This window comes from Phoenix dactylifera, chromosome 11, assembly GCF_051530095.1.
Source record: "Phoenix dactylifera cultivar Ajwa chromosome 11, Ajwa_hap1_PhDact_Kaust_v1.1, whole genome shotgun sequence".
NCBI lineage: Eukaryota > Viridiplantae > Streptophyta > Magnoliopsida > Arecales > Arecaceae > Phoenix > Phoenix dactylifera.
In genome coordinates this window covers 6,868,005-6,887,516 of record NC_143200.1, presented here as the reverse complement: position 1 = coordinate 6,887,516, position 19,512 = coordinate 6,868,005, and the positions used below count along the sequence as shown (strand labels likewise).

The 19,512-nt window shown below is 44.4% G+C and overlaps 1 protein-coding gene across 2 annotated transcripts; it reads left to right on the top strand.

Annotated features, from left to right (window-relative positions):
- The first annotated feature begins 2,568 nt into the window (after nt 1-2,568).
- Nucleotides 2,569-9,345, top strand: LOC103702375 (protein ACCELERATED CELL DEATH 6-like). 2 transcript variants are annotated; one of them, XM_088706691.2, is made up of 5 exons: nt 3,168-3,300; nt 5,486-5,633; nt 6,060-7,069; nt 7,780-8,318; nt 8,432-9,345. In XM_088706691.2, exons 3-5 carry the CDS (start codon nt 6,292-6,294, stop codon nt 9,038-9,040), a joined length of 1,926 nt encoding a protein of 641 aa, XP_088562817.2. In that variant the 5' UTR covers nt 3,168-3,300; nt 5,486-5,633; nt 6,060-6,291; the 3' UTR covers nt 9,041-9,345. The 2 variants fall into 2 exon arrangements, with proteins under 2 accessions (XP_038984245.2, XP_088562817.2); XM_039128317.3 differs by lacking the exon at nt 5,486-5,633 and having other exon boundaries at nt 2,569-3,300.
- The last annotated feature ends 10,167 nt before the right edge of the window (nt 9,346-19,512 follow it).

Genomic DNA, 19,512 nt, shown 5'->3' with positions numbered 1-19,512 from the left:
GTGGTTGCGGGGAGGTGTTGCGCCGGCGGAAGAGGGTGCTGGTGCGGCAGTGATCGGGGCGGCGACGTCCTTCCTTGGATCCGGCCACAGTCGGTGGCAGCAAAATGCTTTCGAGACCTCCGGGAAGCACGGCGGCGACCGAAGGCGAATCGGCGGCGATCGAAGGTAAATCGGCGGCGCGGCGAAACGGTGGCGGTGGATGATGCTTTCACAGGGATAGGAGGCCGGCTTATTTGCCTCCCGGGCTGCCTTGGGGGTTTCCGGCGACCGAGCCTTCCTTCTCTGCGTGAGATCCGACAGAGGAGGACGGCCAAGAAAGGGTGAGAGCGTCGGAGGCAGCGGCGGAGGGAAATGAAGGCGGCGATGGCGTCTTGCGAAGGAGCTCTGTGGATCGACGCCGGGTAGCAGCCGACCGACGGGAGGGTTTCACTTCTTTTTTCTTCACAACGGGTGAGGTGATGAATAGGGAAGAGAATAAGGAAGAAATGGAGTGACCCTTCTTCTTCGGGGTGCGTGCCGTGCGACGACCTTCCGTGCGTTCCGGCGTTTGCGGTGCAAATGATCTAGCAAAATACAGGTGAGGAAAAGGCCGAAAAGGAATCGGCGGGGGTCCGTCCATAAATCGGATCCTTCGACTTCAGCAACAGAGGCAAAGTCAGCCCTGCTCTGATACCAAAGCTGATGCAGGACAACTGCAGGAAGAAGAGGGAAGGGGGAAGAAGAGGAGGGGAAGAAGAAGAGGGGAAAAAGAGAAGGGGAAGAAGAAGACAAGGAGGCTAATTTTCATTCATCATCATTCCTTAAAAAAAAATAACAAATGCATGCCCTATATATATATAGGGCCACCAAATAACAAATAAGTCCCAACAAAAAAAAACAATTCGAAAGAGGTCCTCACAAGACAATATGCAAACTAATCCTATCCACATAAAATAAATAATAATAAAAGAAAAACATCAATCAATCCAGCCACAATGAAAGTGGCTGGACCGTCTTCCTGCGACAACCATAATCCCGCAAAATAATCAGTCCAGTATTCGTGTCCGCACCAACATGTCTCCTTAGCTCGGACGCCTTCCCTATTCCCTAATTGGATTCTCTCGTTTGCATATTTCTAGCCTGATGTGGTTTGCACAGAAAGTTGTGGTGGTATCCTTCATGCGAAAGATGGATACATCTTCCTTCCTGCCCGTCCATCGGCCATCGGATCATCCACCGCACATATCTCAAACAGCTCCGATCTCCATCACTCATCTGCCTGTATGGATCTCAAAGTGAAATTGGGATAGTCTGACGGTTGATGGGCACGTCATTCCTTCTCATGAAGGATAAAACCAGGCAATATATCGTCCATCTTGAAAATTTGTAGTCATCCTCATTCTTTTAACCCGCCGTATTAGACATACACGGAAATGACAACCTTCGAGATGGCAACTTGTCACCCATCCAAATATACTTACCGCATTAGAGATGATGATGCAATAAATGATAATTGTATATTTCCAAGAACCATTTATTTTGGAGATGGCGATATGTCCCTCATCCAATTATGCAAGGCTCTCTGTTGTACAAAAATACTGTCTATTTTAGAGATGGCGACATGTCATCCATCCAATTATACAAGACTCTTTGTAGTGCAAAAATACGGATCCAAACTCATCCATATATGGAATGTCATTACGAGTAATTGACTTCATATCGAAGAGTTTTTTACGTTTAAAATTATATTGTCTTTTGTTTGTAGATTGTTTGATTATTTTGTTTGTTAATTGCTTAAGTAGGTTGTAGAGGTTATCGTTGCTTGATGAATGATGTCTATTAAATTATAATTACAGATGGGGCCAAAAAAAAATTTGCGGCATTGCCTATGCATTTTTTGTCTCATCATTGATGGAATAAATATGGAAGAAAATACTAATATCACTAGTGAAATCAACCCTCTGGAAACCCACTCAATTGGGTTTCTCAAAACCCACTAAATTGGGGCATGCCCTAAAAAAGAAATATAGAGTGAGCTTTTTTTATTATATTTTTTTTAATACTGAACATAAAGAAGAAATTTAAAAGTCAAAATTTTTTCTTATTAACAAAGCCTTCAATCCTATAATTAAAAAAAAGGTTGGCATTTCCTTTCTTCCTCGTTTTCAAATATACTTTTTATTAGAGAATGCAAATAGGTTGGGTCGGACTGGGTCATGTGTGATCCCAACCCAATATAGTTTTTTGTTCGGATTCTAATTTTAGACACAAACACAATCCAATAGAAAATCGGATTTGGTCAGGTTGGGTCTACGGTTACAATTTTTGATCTAATGGATCATTCGGGTCGAGTCGGATTGGGTTTATGTATAATCTGGATCCAATCTAAAAAATTTGGATCCTATATTGACCAAACCCAAAAAATTTGGATCCAATTCGTGGTATACCCTATTTTCATCCAAAATTATTATTACAATGATAAGTAACACCACTCGACGGTACTGACCCAGCAGCAGAAACAAAAAAAAGCCTTGGGCTTTGGAGGGCCGAGATAGGGCCAGCCCAACCCTTAGGCGGCCTAAGGCCCCAGGCCAAAGGCCAACGTCCACCGCAGTCTAACCACTAGTCCGCTCGTCCTCGACCTTTATTTGCTCCGCCCCAGTTCTCGCGATCTAGGGTTTCTGCGAGACTGCCGGATTTCGAGGTATTCGTCGCTCTATCTTGCTTCCCCGATATCGAGATCGGCGCTCCAAGCTCGGGTTTTCTGCTCTGATGTTCTTTGTTGGGGGAAAAGGCTAGGGTTTTGATTTGATTTCGTCGGTCGGAGAATCGGAGCGATAGTGAGGATGCCGTGCGTGGAGGCGACGGATCCGGCGGCGGCGGACAAGGACGCGGCGCCGTTCCTGGAGGTGGACCCGACGGGGAGGTACGGGCGGTACGGCGACCTTCTTGGTGCCGGGGCGGTGAAGAAGGTGTACAGGGCGTTCGACCAGGAGGGGGGATCGAGGTGGCGTGGAACCAGGTGTGGTTCCGGAGCTTCAGCGAGGACCGAGCGATGATGGACCGGCTCTTCAACGAGGTCCGGCTCTTCGCCGAGGTCCGGCTCTTCCGGGAGCTCCGGCACGAGAACATCATCGCGCTGTACCGGGTGTGGATGGACTCCGAGCGCAGCACCCTCAACTTCATCACCGAGGTCTGCACCTCCGGCGACCTCCGCGAGTACCGAAAGTGCCACCGCCACATCTCCCTCAAGGCTCTCAAGAAGTGGTCCTGCCAGATCCTCATGGGGGGGATCGTTGCCAAGGAAGTTCATTTTAGAAGGTGAAGAACTTTGCCTCTTTTTAATTTTAATAATTTGGTTCTTTCTTTCCTTTTTTGTTAGTTTTGTAAAGCTATTTGCCAGTTTTTTTTGTGGAATTTTAGTAAGAACAGAGCAGTTTGTTCGTTGTCTTTTTTTTTCTCCCCTCCCCTTCTAAAATCTAAAGTTACCATTTTGTTGGATTAGAGAGAGATTTTGAAGGGTTTGCTTGGCTTTTGGGTCCTAAGAGGACTCACGAGTATCTGTTCCCGGGGTTTTAAGTCTTGTAGAGGTGTATTAGTGCATACGAGGAAAGGCTAAGAAATTTTTATACGAATCTTTCAATTTAGAGTCACTAGTCCGACTTTTCTTTTTGTTTATTTTTTATCTAGAGTTTGTAGAAGTTAGGAATTTAATGATTCTTTTTTATTTTAAAAATAGTTTTGCTTTTTAAGAAAAAATAGTTTTTTTAGGGATTTTTTTTTTAAAAAAATAGTTTGGAGAAAATATTCATTTCTTTGTGACGGTGAAGGAAAACTTTGTGTTGGATCGACACATTGCCAAATCCATATTTTTTTATGGTTTGTAGAGGTCCTACAAGAAGACAGGCACATCAGATCTGGAAAGAAGACCGAGTCATTTCTTTGTGACCGGCTGACTGCTATGGTGCCTGATTATTTTATTTTTTAGTTTGATTTTTTCATGTATTGCAGGTTTGTTCAGTTCTTTGTTTGGATTTACTTATGCATACTGGTTTTTGCTAGAAATGCCAGCATTTTGAATAAGTTCATGATTTGTTTTGAATTTAAAAAAGTATTACCTAAATTTTGAAATTTTTTTAAAGCATCATGAATATTTTGAAATTAATAATTTTTTTTAAAAAATTATAAATAGGTAGATAATTTATTTTTAAATAAATTTTTAAAATATTTTGTACTTATTAAAAATTTTTTATTATTAAAAAAAAAAGAAGCTTCCTTCAATGAACACGCCTTGGCCTCCTTGATGCATTGGATTTGGGCCGCCCTGGGTCAAGGTCTCCCTAAAATAACCCACCCCACCTTGTATAAGGCCCTGTTTGGGAGAGCTGTTGGCAGTAGAGCTGTTAGAAGTAGAGCTGTTGGAATTAGAGCTGTCTGAAGTAGAGCTGTTATAAAAAGCTGTTTGCTGTTTGGTAACTATATTCGTAAAGTGCTGTGGTACTTTATTTTGTGTTTGGTAAACAAACCGAGAAAGTACTTTTGTATGACAAAATTACCATAAAGGACATTGCATAGTATTATATAACAGAACATAATAAAACATAACATAAATTAATACATAAATATATGATATAGTATAATATTATTGTAATATAAAATAATATTATGTTGATATAGCATAATAGTGATATAATTATTAGAGTAAATTAATATTTGGTAATATAACATAATATTAAATTATTTAACATAACATATTAATGTATTATGATATAATGTAATATATATTATATTTATAGAATAATACAATAATAAAAGTATAAACTATTATAATTATTAGTATAAATTAATTTCTCATAATATAACATAATATTAAATTATTTAAAATAACATATTAATGTATTATAATGTAATGTAATATAATACATTAATATGTTATTTTAATATGGACATTTTTGTCAAAAATACAGTTTTCCGAAAAAGCTGAAACAGCTTCCTCCCAAAAGCTTCAAATTGGAGCTTCCTCCCAAAAGCTGTTTTCAGCTTCCCGCAAAAGCTGAAACAGCTTTTTGAAAAATTTACCAAACACAGTTTTTCATCTAAAAGTACTTTTGGAGGGCCAGAAAGTGCTTTCTGGCCCTCTAAAAGCTCCCCCAAACAGGGCCTAAGTGACAAACAAAAGGGACCACGTTACATTGGCGAAACATGCGGCACGTTGGTGGTGCCAGCCCCCACGAAACTTCCCGGTCTCCTCCATTGCGGGCCCCAGCTGGACATCCATGCATCTCTTCGTGGATGGTTGCTTGTGGCACGTTTCTTGGTGTCGCCGTAAGAAAATGGTCTCTTTTGTTTGTCACTTTATAAGATGGACGGGGTTATTTTAGGGAGACCTTTGACCCCGCTCCGAGCCTTTTTTTGTTGCTACCGCGGGGCCAACTGTCGAGTGGTGTCACTTATATACGGTGGGGTCGATCATTTTAGGGAGACCTTGACCAGTCTTTCTTTGCAGCGGGAGAGATGCATTGGATGTCCAGCTGGGCCCCGCAATGGAGGAGACCGGAAAGTTTCGTGGGGGCCGTCGGTGGGTTGTTTTAAGAAGACCTTGACCCCTCTTGTTGCTACCGCAGGCCAGTTAACATTAATTTTGGATGGAAACGGTAGGATCCGACTTGGACCCAAACCAAATTCATTTTTTTTTAGATTGGATCCAGATTATATATGAACCTGATTTGGTCCATATAACCCGTTGGATCAAAAATTATAATTATGGATTCGATCTGCCCAAACTCGATCTTCTATTTGATTGGGTCTAAGTCTAAAATTAGGATCTGAATAAAAAACTAGATTGAGTTGAGGGCATTCATGATTTGATCCAACTCAATCTACTTGCACCCCTAATTACAAAACTAATGTGACATAAGATACAACAGCCATTCAATAGAGTGGAAACTTTGTTCTTGTGTCACACTCCGCTTTTTTCTTTCCTACTCCTACTTCCGAACACTATTCTTTGTTACCTTTTAATAAATTATAGGAAGTTCTTGCCTTTCTCCTGTCACATCAAAAAGATATACTTCTTGCAGGCTCATTCCCTTTGCTTGCCTTTTGTGCATACTTCTCCATAAATAAATTTGGTCGGGTTTATCGCCTCCCTTTCAATAGAGAGAGAGAGAGAGAGAGAGAGAGAGAGAGAGAGAGAGAGAGAGCAGTCTTTGGAGCACACAAAGCCACTGAAACTATAGCCGAGCCTCTTCAATTAAGAGAGAGAGAGAGAGAGAGATAGCAGTCCTTGGAGCACACAAAGCTACCGAAATTATGGCCGAGGAGAGCATGACTAGCACAACAGCACAAGCAGATTCCGATCTTAAAGTTCCTTCGGGCGAAGTTCTGCCCTTTCGCATAGCCATGAATCCTTTATTGCTCAAATCAGCAAGATCAGGAGACAAAAGAATTCTGAATGAGTTACTACGACTGGGAGATTTTTCTTTTGAAGCTTCAGTAGGGAAGATCGCAATAACAGTACGAGAGGAAGCTCCAACACAAGAAGATGCCCGTTGCCTCCTTGGAGTTACACTGGAGGGGAATACGGCCCTCCATATAGTTGCTAGCCGAGGACATTTTGAGATTGCCAAGGAGATCTGCCGTAGAGAGATCTCTCTTTTGGCAGCACCAAACACGAGGCTCGACACTCCATTGCATTGCGCTGCAAGGGCTGGGTATGACGAGATTGTCTCCCTCATCATCCAGTCTGCAAGGGAGGGCGAGATCGAAGAAAGGAGAGTGCTGAGGGCGAGGAACAGGGATGAGGCAAATGCTTTGCACGAGGCCGCCAAATATAACCATGCGAGCGTGGCCGAAATACTGATGGATGCGGATGCCAGACTGCCACCCATGCCGAACGATGACAGACTGGCATCCATGCTGAACGACGCCGGCATGTCTCCGCTCTATCTGGCCATCGCGATAGGATCTCTCGATGTAGCCAAAGCCTTGCTACGATCTTCCTCCTGGGACTGGGAGAATTCTTCTCTAGAATCTTATGCAGGCCCTAACAAGAAAACGGCGTTGCATGCAGCTGTTCTCCTGAGTCGAGGTAATTGAGCGCTTGACTTACATACTGATCTCGTTCTTTTTTTATTTTTTGAAGAAACGTGCTTAGAACACCACCTTTTCATACAAAGTATATATGAAACCACCATTTCATTTATGTAATGATCATAATACAAAAGAAATAAGGAAGCTATATCAAATAATACAGCAAAACAAGGCCCTTCGAGCCGCTGTACACACCCACCAAAATAGATCTATATTACCTATAGAAAAAATAATGAAACAAAGAAAAGAAAAGCACAGCCACCTAGGAATCTTTCCCTCAACCTCAGAAGATCCAGAAAGTGGGAATTAAGCAACTACTAACTGCAATTATTCACTAGCTAGGAAGAACCCGAACCTTAAGAGATTGGCCTCTTTTTTTTTTTTTGATGGTAAGGGAGGCAAGATTCCCAACTGACTTTAATTGAAATTAAGGGATTGGCCCAAAAATGAAGTAGCCGGGATGTTGTCGGGACCGGATGTGATCGAGTGGATCAGCTTGGCCTCCTTCTTAGCTGGTGCTGTTCCTGCCCATTTAGGCTTATCAACTTTCGGTCACCTTGCGTAACTTCCCTCATAACAAATAACAAACTTTGATTTTTTTCTTCTTTTAGTGTTCTTGAGATGATTCACCATTTGACTAAATATCTTAATAGATGCACTTGTATAACACAAGTACTGACGATACCTTTCATGATGCTTACGTGATAGAAATTACACGAGTCTTATTGGATCGGAAGCCCATGCTCGCCAAAGGTGTCGATTCTTCTGGGGGAATTCCTCTTCATTATGCGGCTTTAGATGGTCATCATGATACGGTGAAGCTATTATTAAAGCGCGATCCCTCTACAGCCTACCAACCAGATGCCAATGGCTCATTTCCCATACACATGGCAGCTAGAAGGGGAAATGTTCGTATACTTAATCAGATTTTAGAACAGTGCCCGGATACAGATGAATTATTAGACAAGGAGGGAAAGAATTTTCTTCACGTCGCTTTCAAAAGGGGAAACTTGGATGCGGTCAAGAAAATTATCTCCAAGAGACCGGATCTCAGGAAGCTGTTAAATGACCAGGATAACGAGGGAAACACGCCGTTACACACGGCTGTTAAAAACAGCGACCAATGGAGCATGTATTTTCTTCTGAGGGACGAAACCGTATGCGTCAACGTTGTCAACCACGACGGCTTCACCCCGCTCGACTTGGCTTACGGAATGATGGATGAAGGCCAGCTGCAATTCTGGACGGTAAAACTCTTAACGACCTCGTGCATGTTTTGCTTGCCATACATCACAAGCTGTAGTCTGAATCTTTCAACTAATCTCTCCTTTTATGTTCTAAAATTTTTCTTGCACCGTAGAATTCAAAATTCTGCATTGCCAGCTGCTTGGCTTTAACAAAGGCTCTGCCCAGTCCACGAGAATTGCATGATTTAGAGAGCGGTAAATTATCCAGTGATGAGGCCAAAGAGAAACTGTCCGGCGATGATAACTTCAAAAAAAAATCATCCAACATCGAGGGCAACGTAATCGGGCGACAGATAGAATTAGCCAAAAATATCGGGATTGTTACGGTGTTGATTGCTACGGTGACATTTGCTGCTGCTTTCACCGTCCCTGGGGGGTACATAGCTGATGATCATCCAGGCCGTGGCACAGCAGTTCTAGCAAAAGAGTATGCCTTCAATGTATTCCTAGTCTCAGATGCCGCCGCGATGGTCTCCTCCATCTTAGCCACATTCTGGCTCATCCTTGCAGTAATATGGACAATTGATACACGTCATCGCCTAGAAATCCTTGGCAGGGCTCTAGTTTGTCTATGGGTGGCATTTGCAGGCATGTCCACTGCATTCGCGATGGGTATATATGTAGTGTTGCCTCTCAACCACAACGGTATCGGCGTTTTTTTATGCGTCTTTGCTGGCGTAGTCCCTATTCCTGAAAACAGTAATAATCAGGCAAGGGTATAGACAATGCATCTGGCCAACCACACACCTGCATGATAAGAAACATTCTGATCCTTATTGGCTGATCGGTGCACATCTCATTGGTTTTCTGGTTATGACAGTCGGCCCTAATGCTCTCTTTTTCCTGTTAGCAGCAGCACTTTAGCATCGGTGGCCGATAGAATGTCCAAAGATAGATTGTGCATTGCATTGGGAGTAATATTTTAATTATTTTTTATTTTTCACATGTAAAATTTTCTCTCTATGCTAAAAATATTGGCTTTTATGGACGTGGCAATAAAATGTTTGCTCCTTTGCTCTCTTGTAAATAGACTGGAATTTTCTCGACCTTCTTTGACTGAGCAGAGATTACAGCTTCACTTGGTTTTGAGATAGAATTAAATGATGAAGACATGTACTGAAGACTGCAATTTTGGTATCGGCGGATATTCAACTGGTATATTCCATACTCATTGATTATCCGTATGGCATATATTTTGATACCAGCACTCGATATGGAGGGGATATCGAATCTCAACAACTAATCCATATGGTTTGATGCGGCTCGTATGAGATAGTATAGTGTTATATAGCAAATCATAGCTCTGGATGCCATAACAAATGATTTTGAGAACCATGCTAAATCTTGTGTAATGAGCCAGACTAGAATGGTTTGCTCAAATTCAAGACGAACAAGTCATCGTGCACATGAGCGGTAGGAGACATGCTATTAGACCAAAGACCGTGGGATATGCGCCAGTTTAGGGGAACGCAACCCTCATGGCAGCCACGGGTCGAGGATGTACTTTTGCATAGATCCTCTCCGTCTAAGCCTATTAGCCATTGGATGGAGCCCGGCCCAGCCCATTAACTCCACAAGATCCTGCTGTTGCAAGAAATAACCTTGCAAGAAGTTTAAAAGCACAAAAGTTCAGCTCCTCCGAATTCGGCCAAGTTAGTGCAAAGAGAGCTCTAATGATGTTAGAATTGGAGGCTTATTTGGTTGGGGAGAGTTGGATTCTAGAATAGAAATAAGAATCAGTGACTCCCATTCTAGCCATTTGGTTGGGGGAAATCCCATTTCCTTTCTGATTGCAGAGGGAATAAGAATACCCCAATCCCTCAAAATCCAATTTCTACTCTCGCCTAGCATTCAAATTTTATTCCTATTCGAATTCTAATTCTAGTAACGAACTAAATACATTAAAGGATATGTCCATTCCAATCCCCATTTCAATCTATTCCGATTCCAGTCACCGACCAAATATGCCCTAGAAAGAAGTGAACTTTAGCAGCGATTAGTGAAGAAAAAAAGTTTGCGGCATTATTATTTTTTGATTGTAATTTTCCAACAAGTCGTCTACGGTGCAAAATATGCACCATAGGATCCAAACTCACTTTTGGGTGCATGCAATTTAAGATCTAGGATTCTTTATGGTGCTTATATTGCATTGCTGTCCTGGATGGTTGCCACATCATCCGATTATGGAGATGGTGGCTTTCAAACATGGCATGGTATACAAGGTTCAAAATACACCATATATGGCATCAAAATGGCCGCCTTTTTTTGATAGTCGTCCATCTATGTGATTAGATAATGTAGCGGCTATCCAGAATTGTACCACTTTCTATGGTGCAAATCGTGCATAGTAAATGATATGAACTCCTAATTTAACTATTCTCCAGGAGGGAAGATTTTTTTTACTAGTTTTCACGGAACTTGTCGACATATAGCATCTTGTTGAATTGTAAAAGGATGGAATTCCCCAACGCAAGGGCCAAAGACAAGCAGAAGTTGGGAAAATTCTAGTCAGCGGTTTGAATCACAAGGCATCTATTCACCTAAATAGGGGAGGCTAGACCAGTAGTCCTTGGAGCACAACTGCTTAAACTTTGGCCAACGAAGAGAGCATGACTACCATCAGCAAAAAAAAGAGAGCGTGACAAGAATTCTGGATGAGTTACTACGATCTGAAGATTTTTCTTCTAGAGCTTCGGTGGGGGAGATTGCAATAACAGTACCAGTGGGTACTCCAACATAAGAAAATACCAGTTGCCTCCTTGGAGTTACACTAGAGGGGAACACGGTCCTCCATATAGCTGCTAGATGAGGACATCTCGAGATTGCCAAGGAGGTATGTCATAAAGAGATCTCTCTTTTGGCAACACCAAACACGAGGCTCGACACTCCATTGCATTGTGCTGCAAGGGCTGCGGATGACAAGATGGTCTCCCTCATCATCCAGTTTGCAAGGAAGGGCGAGGAACAGGGACGAGGCAAATGCTTTGCACGAGGCCGCCAAATATAACCATGTGAGCGTGACCAAAGTACTGATGGAGGAGGATGCTGGACTAGCATCAATGTTGAATAGTGTCAGCATGTCTTCGCTCTGTCTGGTCATCTTGATAGGATCCCTCGATGTAGCCAAAGCCTCGCTGCAGTCCTTCTCCTGGGAGAATGCTTCTCTAGCATCTTACGCAGGCCCTAATAAGAAAACGGCGTTGTATGCAGCAGTCTGCCTGAGTCGAGGTAATCGAGCGCTAGACTTACGTATTGTTCCCATTCTTTTTTTTTTTTTTTTGAGGAAAAGGTGAGTAGATCACTACCATTTTATATGAAGTGTGAAACCACCATTTTATTTGTCAAATGATCATAATACAAAAGAAACAAGAAAGCTATATCAAACAACACAGCAAAACAAGGCCTTGCAGGAGCGTATAGGGGCAACCGTTATACGCACCCGGCAAAACAGAACTGTGTCACTTATAGAAAAATTAATGAAACAAAGAAGAGGAAAGCTCAACCACCTAGGAAACTTTTTCTCAATCATAAGAGACAGAAAGTGGAAATTAAACTAGCCGCAATTATTCATTGGGAAGAACCAAAGCCTTGAGAGGGCCCAAAATTTAAGTAGCTGGGATATTGGCCGGATCAGACGTGGCCAATGGTTGCCAGGACATCGCCATCGAGTGGCTCTACTTGGCCCAGTTCTTAGTTGGTGCTGTTCCTGCCCATTTAGGCTTATCAAGGTTCAGTTGGCAAGTTTTCTTGATGGTCGCCACATGTAACTTCCCCCGTAACAAATAACAAACTTTGATTTTTTTCTTCTTTTAGTGTTCACCATCTGACTAAATATCTTAATAGATGCATTAAGCAGAGTATAGAGCAAGCATATGCATGGAAGACAATGCTCTGTCTTTTAATTTGTGAAAGTACCATGAGCATTGTATAACACAAGTACTCGCGATACCTTTCATCATACTTACGTGATAGAAATTACTGAAGACATATTGCAACGGAAGCCGATGCTCGCCAAAGGTGTCGATTCCTCTGGGAGAATTCCTCTTCATTATGGAGCTTTAGATGGCCATCATGATGCGATGAAGCCATCATTGAAGCGCGATCCCTCTACGGCCTACCAACCTAATGCCAATGGCTCATTTCCCATACACATTGCAGCTAGCAGGGGAAACGTTCCTGCCGGGTTTGTCATCGGGACCCGGAGGCTAGATTTGTGGTGGCGGGAGCCGACGGATCTTCGATCAGTTTGCTGCCGGAGCCTAGGTCAGAGCTGCGTGGGAGGGTGTTTCCTACGCGAAAAGAGTACTGGGTGTTGATCGCATTATTCTGGAGGGAGACTCAGTCACGGCGATCGAGTGGATCCAGGAGTCCGACCGGGCGGCTGGCGGGTCACGCTTGATTCATGATATCCGCATGATTTTGAGGGAGTGCGCCTCTCATCGGGCTATCAATGTTTTCAGAGAGGTAAAAAGTACGGCGGACTGGGTGGCAGCCTTTGCGGCCCACCACTCCGAAGATTTTGTTTGGGATACTCACACTTCGCTATTGTCTTCTATGTATTTCCTCCTTTCTAATTTTACGGGCTCCATCCACATCCGTTGTGTGTGAAATGCTGATGTACCAAAAATAAAATAAAAAAAGAAAAAAAAAGAAAAAAAGGGAAACGTTCCTATAATTGATCAGATTTTAAAACAGTGCCCGGGTACACATGAATTATTAGACGAAAGGGGAGTGAATTTTCTTCGCGTCGCTTTCAAAAGGGGAAGGCCAGATATGGTCAAGAAAATTATCTCCAAGTGACCGGATCTCATGAAGCTGTTAAATGACCAGGATAATGAGGGGAACACACCGTTGCACACAGCTGTTGAAAACAGTGACCATGGGAGCGTGTATTTTCTTCGCGTCGCTTTCAAAAGGGGAAGGCCAGATATGGTCAAGAAAATTATCTCCAAGTGACCGGATCTCACGAAGCTGTTAAATGACCAGGATAATGAGGGGAACACACCGTTGCACACAGCTGTTGAAAACAGTGACCATGGGAGCGTGTGTTTTCTTCGCGTCGCTTTCAAAAGGGGAAGGCCAGATATGGTCAAGAAAATTATCTCCAAGTGACCGGATCTCACGAAGCTGTTAAATGACCAGGATAATGAGGGGAACACACCGTTGCACACAGCTGTTGAAAACAGTGACCATGGGAGCGTGTATTTTCTTCGCGTCGCTTTCAAAAGGGGAAGGCCAGATATGGTCAAGAAAATTATCTCCAAGTGACCGGATCTCACGAAGCTGTTAAATGACCAGGATAATGAGGGGAACACACCGTTGCACACAGCTGTTGAAAACAGTGACCATGGGAGCGTGTATTTTCTTCGCGTCGCTTTCAAAAGGGGAAGGCCAGATATGGTCAAGAAAATTATCTCCAAGTGACCGGATCTCACGAAGCTGTTAAATGACCAGGATAATGAGGGGAACACACCGTTGCACACAACTGTTGAAAACAGTGACCATGGGAGCGTGTATTTTCTTCGCGTCGCTTTCAAAAGGGGAAGGCCAGATATGGTCAAGAAAATTATCTCCAAGTGACCGGATCTCACGAAGTGTTAAATGACTAGGATAATGAGGGGAACACACCGTTGCACACAGCTGTTGAAAACAGTGACCATGGGAGCGTGTATTTTCTTCGGGACAAAACCACGTGCGTCAACGTTATGAATCACAACGGCTTCACCCCTCTCGACTTGACTTCCGCAAAGTTGCGGAGGGAGCGCCAGCACTTTCGGATGGGGAACTCTAAGGGCTCCCCGAAAGCATTTTTCCTCCTATAAATATGATTTCTGAAAAAAAAAATTTAGGAAGAGAATATCTGGAAATGTACTTTTGACATATTGGTTAAACATAAAAAGTGACAGATTTCCAGAGTGCTTATGTTTGGTTGACTATCCACTTTCGTAGGAAAGTTATGTGTAATTCCTATTACACCCTTAATAAAAGTTAGGTTTTTAATGCCTCTTTAATCCTGAAGGATCTTTTTGGAAAAAAAATAAATATGGAGTAATTCCTGCCTCATGGAAAAGTAAATTTTTCATGTTTCTCATGGGAAAGATTTTTCCATGAAATATGGGAATCATATTCTCATGGGAATACAACTTTTTCATCTCTCTTCTTTGAAAATTCAAACCAAACAAGAAGCATCTCATTACTTTTTCGTTGACCACATTTTTTTCCCTTTCTTTTCCGTGAACCAAACGAGCCCTAAACGGCCTTTTGTTCGTCTGGTGCGCTAACTAGTGAATCAAAAGCTTTAATTTCTTACACCCACGCGCGCGCGCGCGCATACGAGGACACAGATGGAAAGATTTATGTTCGGAGCATGACCACTTTTTTCTTTAATTCACATGTGAATCCTCCGCGATATTTTTCTAAACATAAGTCTTAATAAATCTTAGGATGGTTATAAACGCTATTTGTTAATGGGACTTCGGTTCACCGGTCGGCGCCTTTTAACTCTTATATTGGGAAGAGATTCAGAATTACTTTAACTTTAGTACCAAAAAAAAATAAAAAACAGACTAATTAATAAATAAATAATATCAACTAGGATGCTCGCTCATAAGAAATGTAATGTTAATGTTAACTAAACATGTATAGTTCTCAATCTTTCAAGCTGTTTGGTCTTAACAAAGAGTCTGCTCGGTCCAGGAGACGTATCCAGCTGTGAGGCCAAGGAAAAACGATCCGGCGGTAATAAGTTCAAAGAAAACTCATCTAGCATCATGGCAAAAGATATCGAGAATGAGCTCAATTTATCCCGAAATATGGAGGCCTTCCTTGCAGTAGACCGACTTAAGATAAACTCATTAAGAAGGACCTTTTTTTTCTTCCTGCTTTGTCTTTGACGCCTTCCTTACGGTGGGCCTTCTTTGGGCTGGGACCTTAGGCGACCGCCTCAGTCGCCTAAGAGTTGGGCCGGCCCTGTGGTGATCGCTTCTGTGTTGATTGCTACGGTCACATTTGCTGCTGGTTTCATTGTCCCCGGGGTGTACATAGCTGATGATCATCCAGGCCGTGGCACAGCAGTTCTAGCAAACGAGTATGCTTTCAAGGTATTCCTAGTCTCACGTTGCTGCAAGCGTATCATTTTTATGCATCATTGCTCTCGGAGCTCCTCTTTTAGCTCGTATGGTGGCAAATTATAACTCCCATAGTTCGCCGAAAACATTAAGAATCAGGCAAGGGTATAGACAATGCATTTGGCCAACGAGACACCCGCAAAATAACAAACGTCTTGGTCCTGATTTGCTGCACTTTGGAATTATCGTTGCTTCACTGCTTCCGATACCGGCTATCTTTTTCCTATAAGCGATGCTCTAGGTGCGCAAAAATTAAAACTCAACATGCATGGCTAATAGATGTCTGAAGAATAGTTCGTGTACTGCGCTAGGATTTTCGCATGTAAAATTTTCTCTGACTGGCAATGAATGTTTGCAAGCCTTAGCGACATATAGAAGCTAGAATTTTCTTTTGAAATAATAATAACTTCATCTATCTATCTATGTATGTATTTTAGTTTTGTTTGGTACATTTTTCTTTTCCATAACCATCCATTTTAAAAAGCTATGGCTGAGATCTCTCCATGTGTTCTTTGAGTTGCTGGATGTAGCTCTTATGAATTGGTTACCAATGGCAAAGTATTTAAAGTTTCTTCTATATTGAGTATTGTTTTTATGCCTAATCTAGATCTTTAGAATTCTCCACATATGCCAAACCCCTAACCCATGATTCCCAACCTCTATCAAACTTTAGGCTTGATCTTTCTAAAATCTAACTAGAGTTGAAATTTGGGCACGGTCCAACCTAAGATCTGTCAGTCTGGGGCAGTTTCGGATTGGATTGTCGTCGGCTCAAGAAAGTGGCTTAGGCTTGGATTCCGGTTGTAGAATCCAAATACAGATCAGCCTTGACCGAAGCACTAGCAAAGCGAGGACCTCTTCAACTAGGCCCACTCCACGTAGCCCCACCCCAACTAACGCCCCATTTCTAATCCTGTCTCCTTCCCTTCCACCCTCCCTCCCTCTCTCTTCCCAATCTAGCATGCCCTAGCCTTCCCTTCCCTCCTCTTGTCTATCTCCTCACCTCCCACCTATCCTCTTCTCTTAATTGCCCACCGTCATTCCTCATGCACTACGTCTTGTTAGGCATGCTGGGGCTGACTTGGGTCAAGCCTATTTGGACTCCAGGCCAGGCACGAGTTTGCCCTTTAGTTGATCTAAAACTTTTGAGCTTGGTCCCACTCTGAAGCATAAAAAAACATCTGAACCAAGCTCAGGTTGCATGAAAATCTGGCCCAGTTGCAACCCTAAATTTAATATATAACTGTAGTCGGTTGTCCTTAATGGATGCTTTCTCTCCATCTCGAGAGAGATTGTGCCATCGGGTTTTTAAAGAGAGCAAGCATGAGATAGAGAAGAGAGATATCGCTGGACCTACTCATGCCAAGTCTTGCAACATCTTTTAAGACACTAACCGACTTAATGGTTAATCCCATAAATACATTTTATGCTTAACAATTTTGAAGGCTGAGTTTAAAGTTTATTTTTGGAAAAAAAAATCATACCGAAGCAAAACACTTCCCAATGCTGGTTCCTTGAACTTCACTTTATTAATTTTTCCAAATTCCTTTAAATATTACCTTAACGCACTTCTTCTTAGTCTCTTGTGCTCTCAAATCTGCTCGAGTCTTCCCACATGGGTCTGCTATATCATGTTCTCTCGCGTGTTTGCATATATGTGTTTATGTCTACTCTTAAATGCAAACTTTTAAGTAGTGTATGATACTCTGCTCAAAGAGTCTTACGTCCTGTATACTATGTGTTGGGGGAATACGGTTTTCCCCCAGCAATATATTAACCCCGCCTCCAGAAGGCCGCATAGCTGCCGACCTTGGACGACCGAGGTCGGCGCCCGACCTCGGAACGTCCGACCTCGAAACCTCCGACCTGGAAAATTCCCGACCTCGGAGGTGTGTCCTTGTCGACCACCTACCACGGCCGTACCCTTCTGAGGTCCGGCCGAGGGCCATATCCTGTCATTGCCCCAGCATTTATTACGCATGATCTCTGCAAACCCCCGATTCACTCAACAATTAATGCGAATCTCCGGCCTACTCAACAATTAATGCGCACCTCCGGCTTACTCAATAATTAATGCGCATGGCTCCTATTATCTACGGATCCTCAGCTCTCCACGGCAAATCAGCTCAGCAAAGTCCTGTCAGTCGTGATAAGTCTCTGACCCCGGCCTCACCTCCGACATCAATGCAATGATTCACCCGATCGCGTGCTAGCTCGGGTCGTACGACGGCCTCACCTCCGACATCAATGCAATGATTCACCCAATCGTGTGCCAGTCCAAGCAACATGCCGAGCCGTACGACGGTCTCGCCCAATCACATCACAGGTAATCCGACCCCCCTATAAAAGGGGACCCTTGCTTCTCAAAGGGGGGTTGGACACAGAAAACTCTAAAAAATACTGCTCTCCTTTCTCCTTTAAACACAGTTTGCCCCCTCTGACTTAAGCATCGGAGGGCCGGCGCCGGAAAACCCGGCCACCGGCTTTTCTGCAGGCACACCGACGGAGGACGCCGCCCGCCGACGGACCGCCTCTCTTCTGTGTCCACCGACCGCTCCCCCTCCTCAACCGACGACCGCCCCCGGGTCCAATTTCCAGCAACAGTTGGCGCTAGAGGAAGGGACCGAGTCGCGATCATGAAGTTGAGAAGTAAAGGAGCCTCCAACATCTCCCGGCGTCCCCCACAGAGTCCTGGACACTCCGTCCAGAATTCGCCTACTCCGGCTGACCCGGTTCCTCAGGTCCAGCCGAAGCAATTCAATGCCCTGGTGCAGCAAGTCCAGGCCCTGGCCGCTGCCGTTCAAGGCCTGCGGTGCGAGGAGGCCTTACCAACGCTCCCCCCGCAGGCCCAGATCTTGCCGGAGTTTCCTCCCAACGGCACGATTCTCCAAGGCCAGAATCTTCATGGCTCCTCCAGGGCCAACAACGAAGGGCGGGCCTCCCCCCAGAGAGAGCTGCCGGGGGAAGGTCTCAACAGAAGACCCCAACCCTCTGAAGCCGAGTCAGCCCCAGACCACCGTGAGCCGGAGCAAACCACGGTGACGATTCCTCGGGTTGGGGAGCTCGACAGGAAAGTCGAGCACTTGGAGCGCCAGATCGAAGCGCTCCACAGCAAGAAGGCAAGACAAGAGGAGGATTTTGAATTTACCACCAAGTCCCCCTTCTCCCGCCAGATCGAGGATGAGCCGGTCCCCGTGAGGTTCAAGATGCCTCAAGTGGAGCCCTACAGCGGAGTCACCGACCCCCTCGACCACTTGGAGAGCTACCGAGCTCTCATGGCCTTACAAGGATCCTCGGAGGCCGTACTTTGTAAGGCCTTCCCGGCGACTCTTCGAGGGACAGCGCGACTTTGGTTTTTCGGGCTAAAGCCGAGCACGGTATCTTCCTTCGAGCAACTCGGCAGGCAGTTTGCTACCAATTTTGCTGCCAGCCGACGCCAACGGCGGACGTCGGACTCCCTCCTGGATATCAAGCAGAAGGAGGTGGAATCCCTCAAGGAGTATCTAGACCGCTTTACCACCGCCACGTGGGAAGTCCGCGAGCTGGACCAGTCAATAGCCATGTCGGCTCTAAAGACTGGGGCTCGCTCTTATCGATTCCTCTTCTCTATCGAGAAGAGCTTTCCGGCTGACTTCACCGAGATGCTGGCCTGAGCTCAGAAGTATGCTAAGGCCGAGGAGGCAATCGCCTCCAGGCGGGGTGCGATTGAGCCCGCCTCAAGGAAGCAGAAGAAACGCCGCGAGGAGCGCGGCCACCAAAGAAGCCGATCCCCCCGCCGAGAGAAGAACCTCCCCCGACTGAGAAGCCCGCCTCGGCAGCGGGGACAACCTCAACGGAGGACCCCACCTCAACCAAGGTCCCCACCGCGGCCTCGGACATACCCGGGGAGGTACGAGAATTACACTCCTGTCAATGCTCCCCGGGCCGAAATGTTGATGGAAATCGAAGGTCGGGACTTCTTCCGACCTCCGCCTCCTATGCGGGATACAGGAGTCCCTCGCAATTTCAGGAAGTACTGCCGCTTCCACCGAGACCGCGGGCACGACACGGAGGATTGCTTTCAGCTC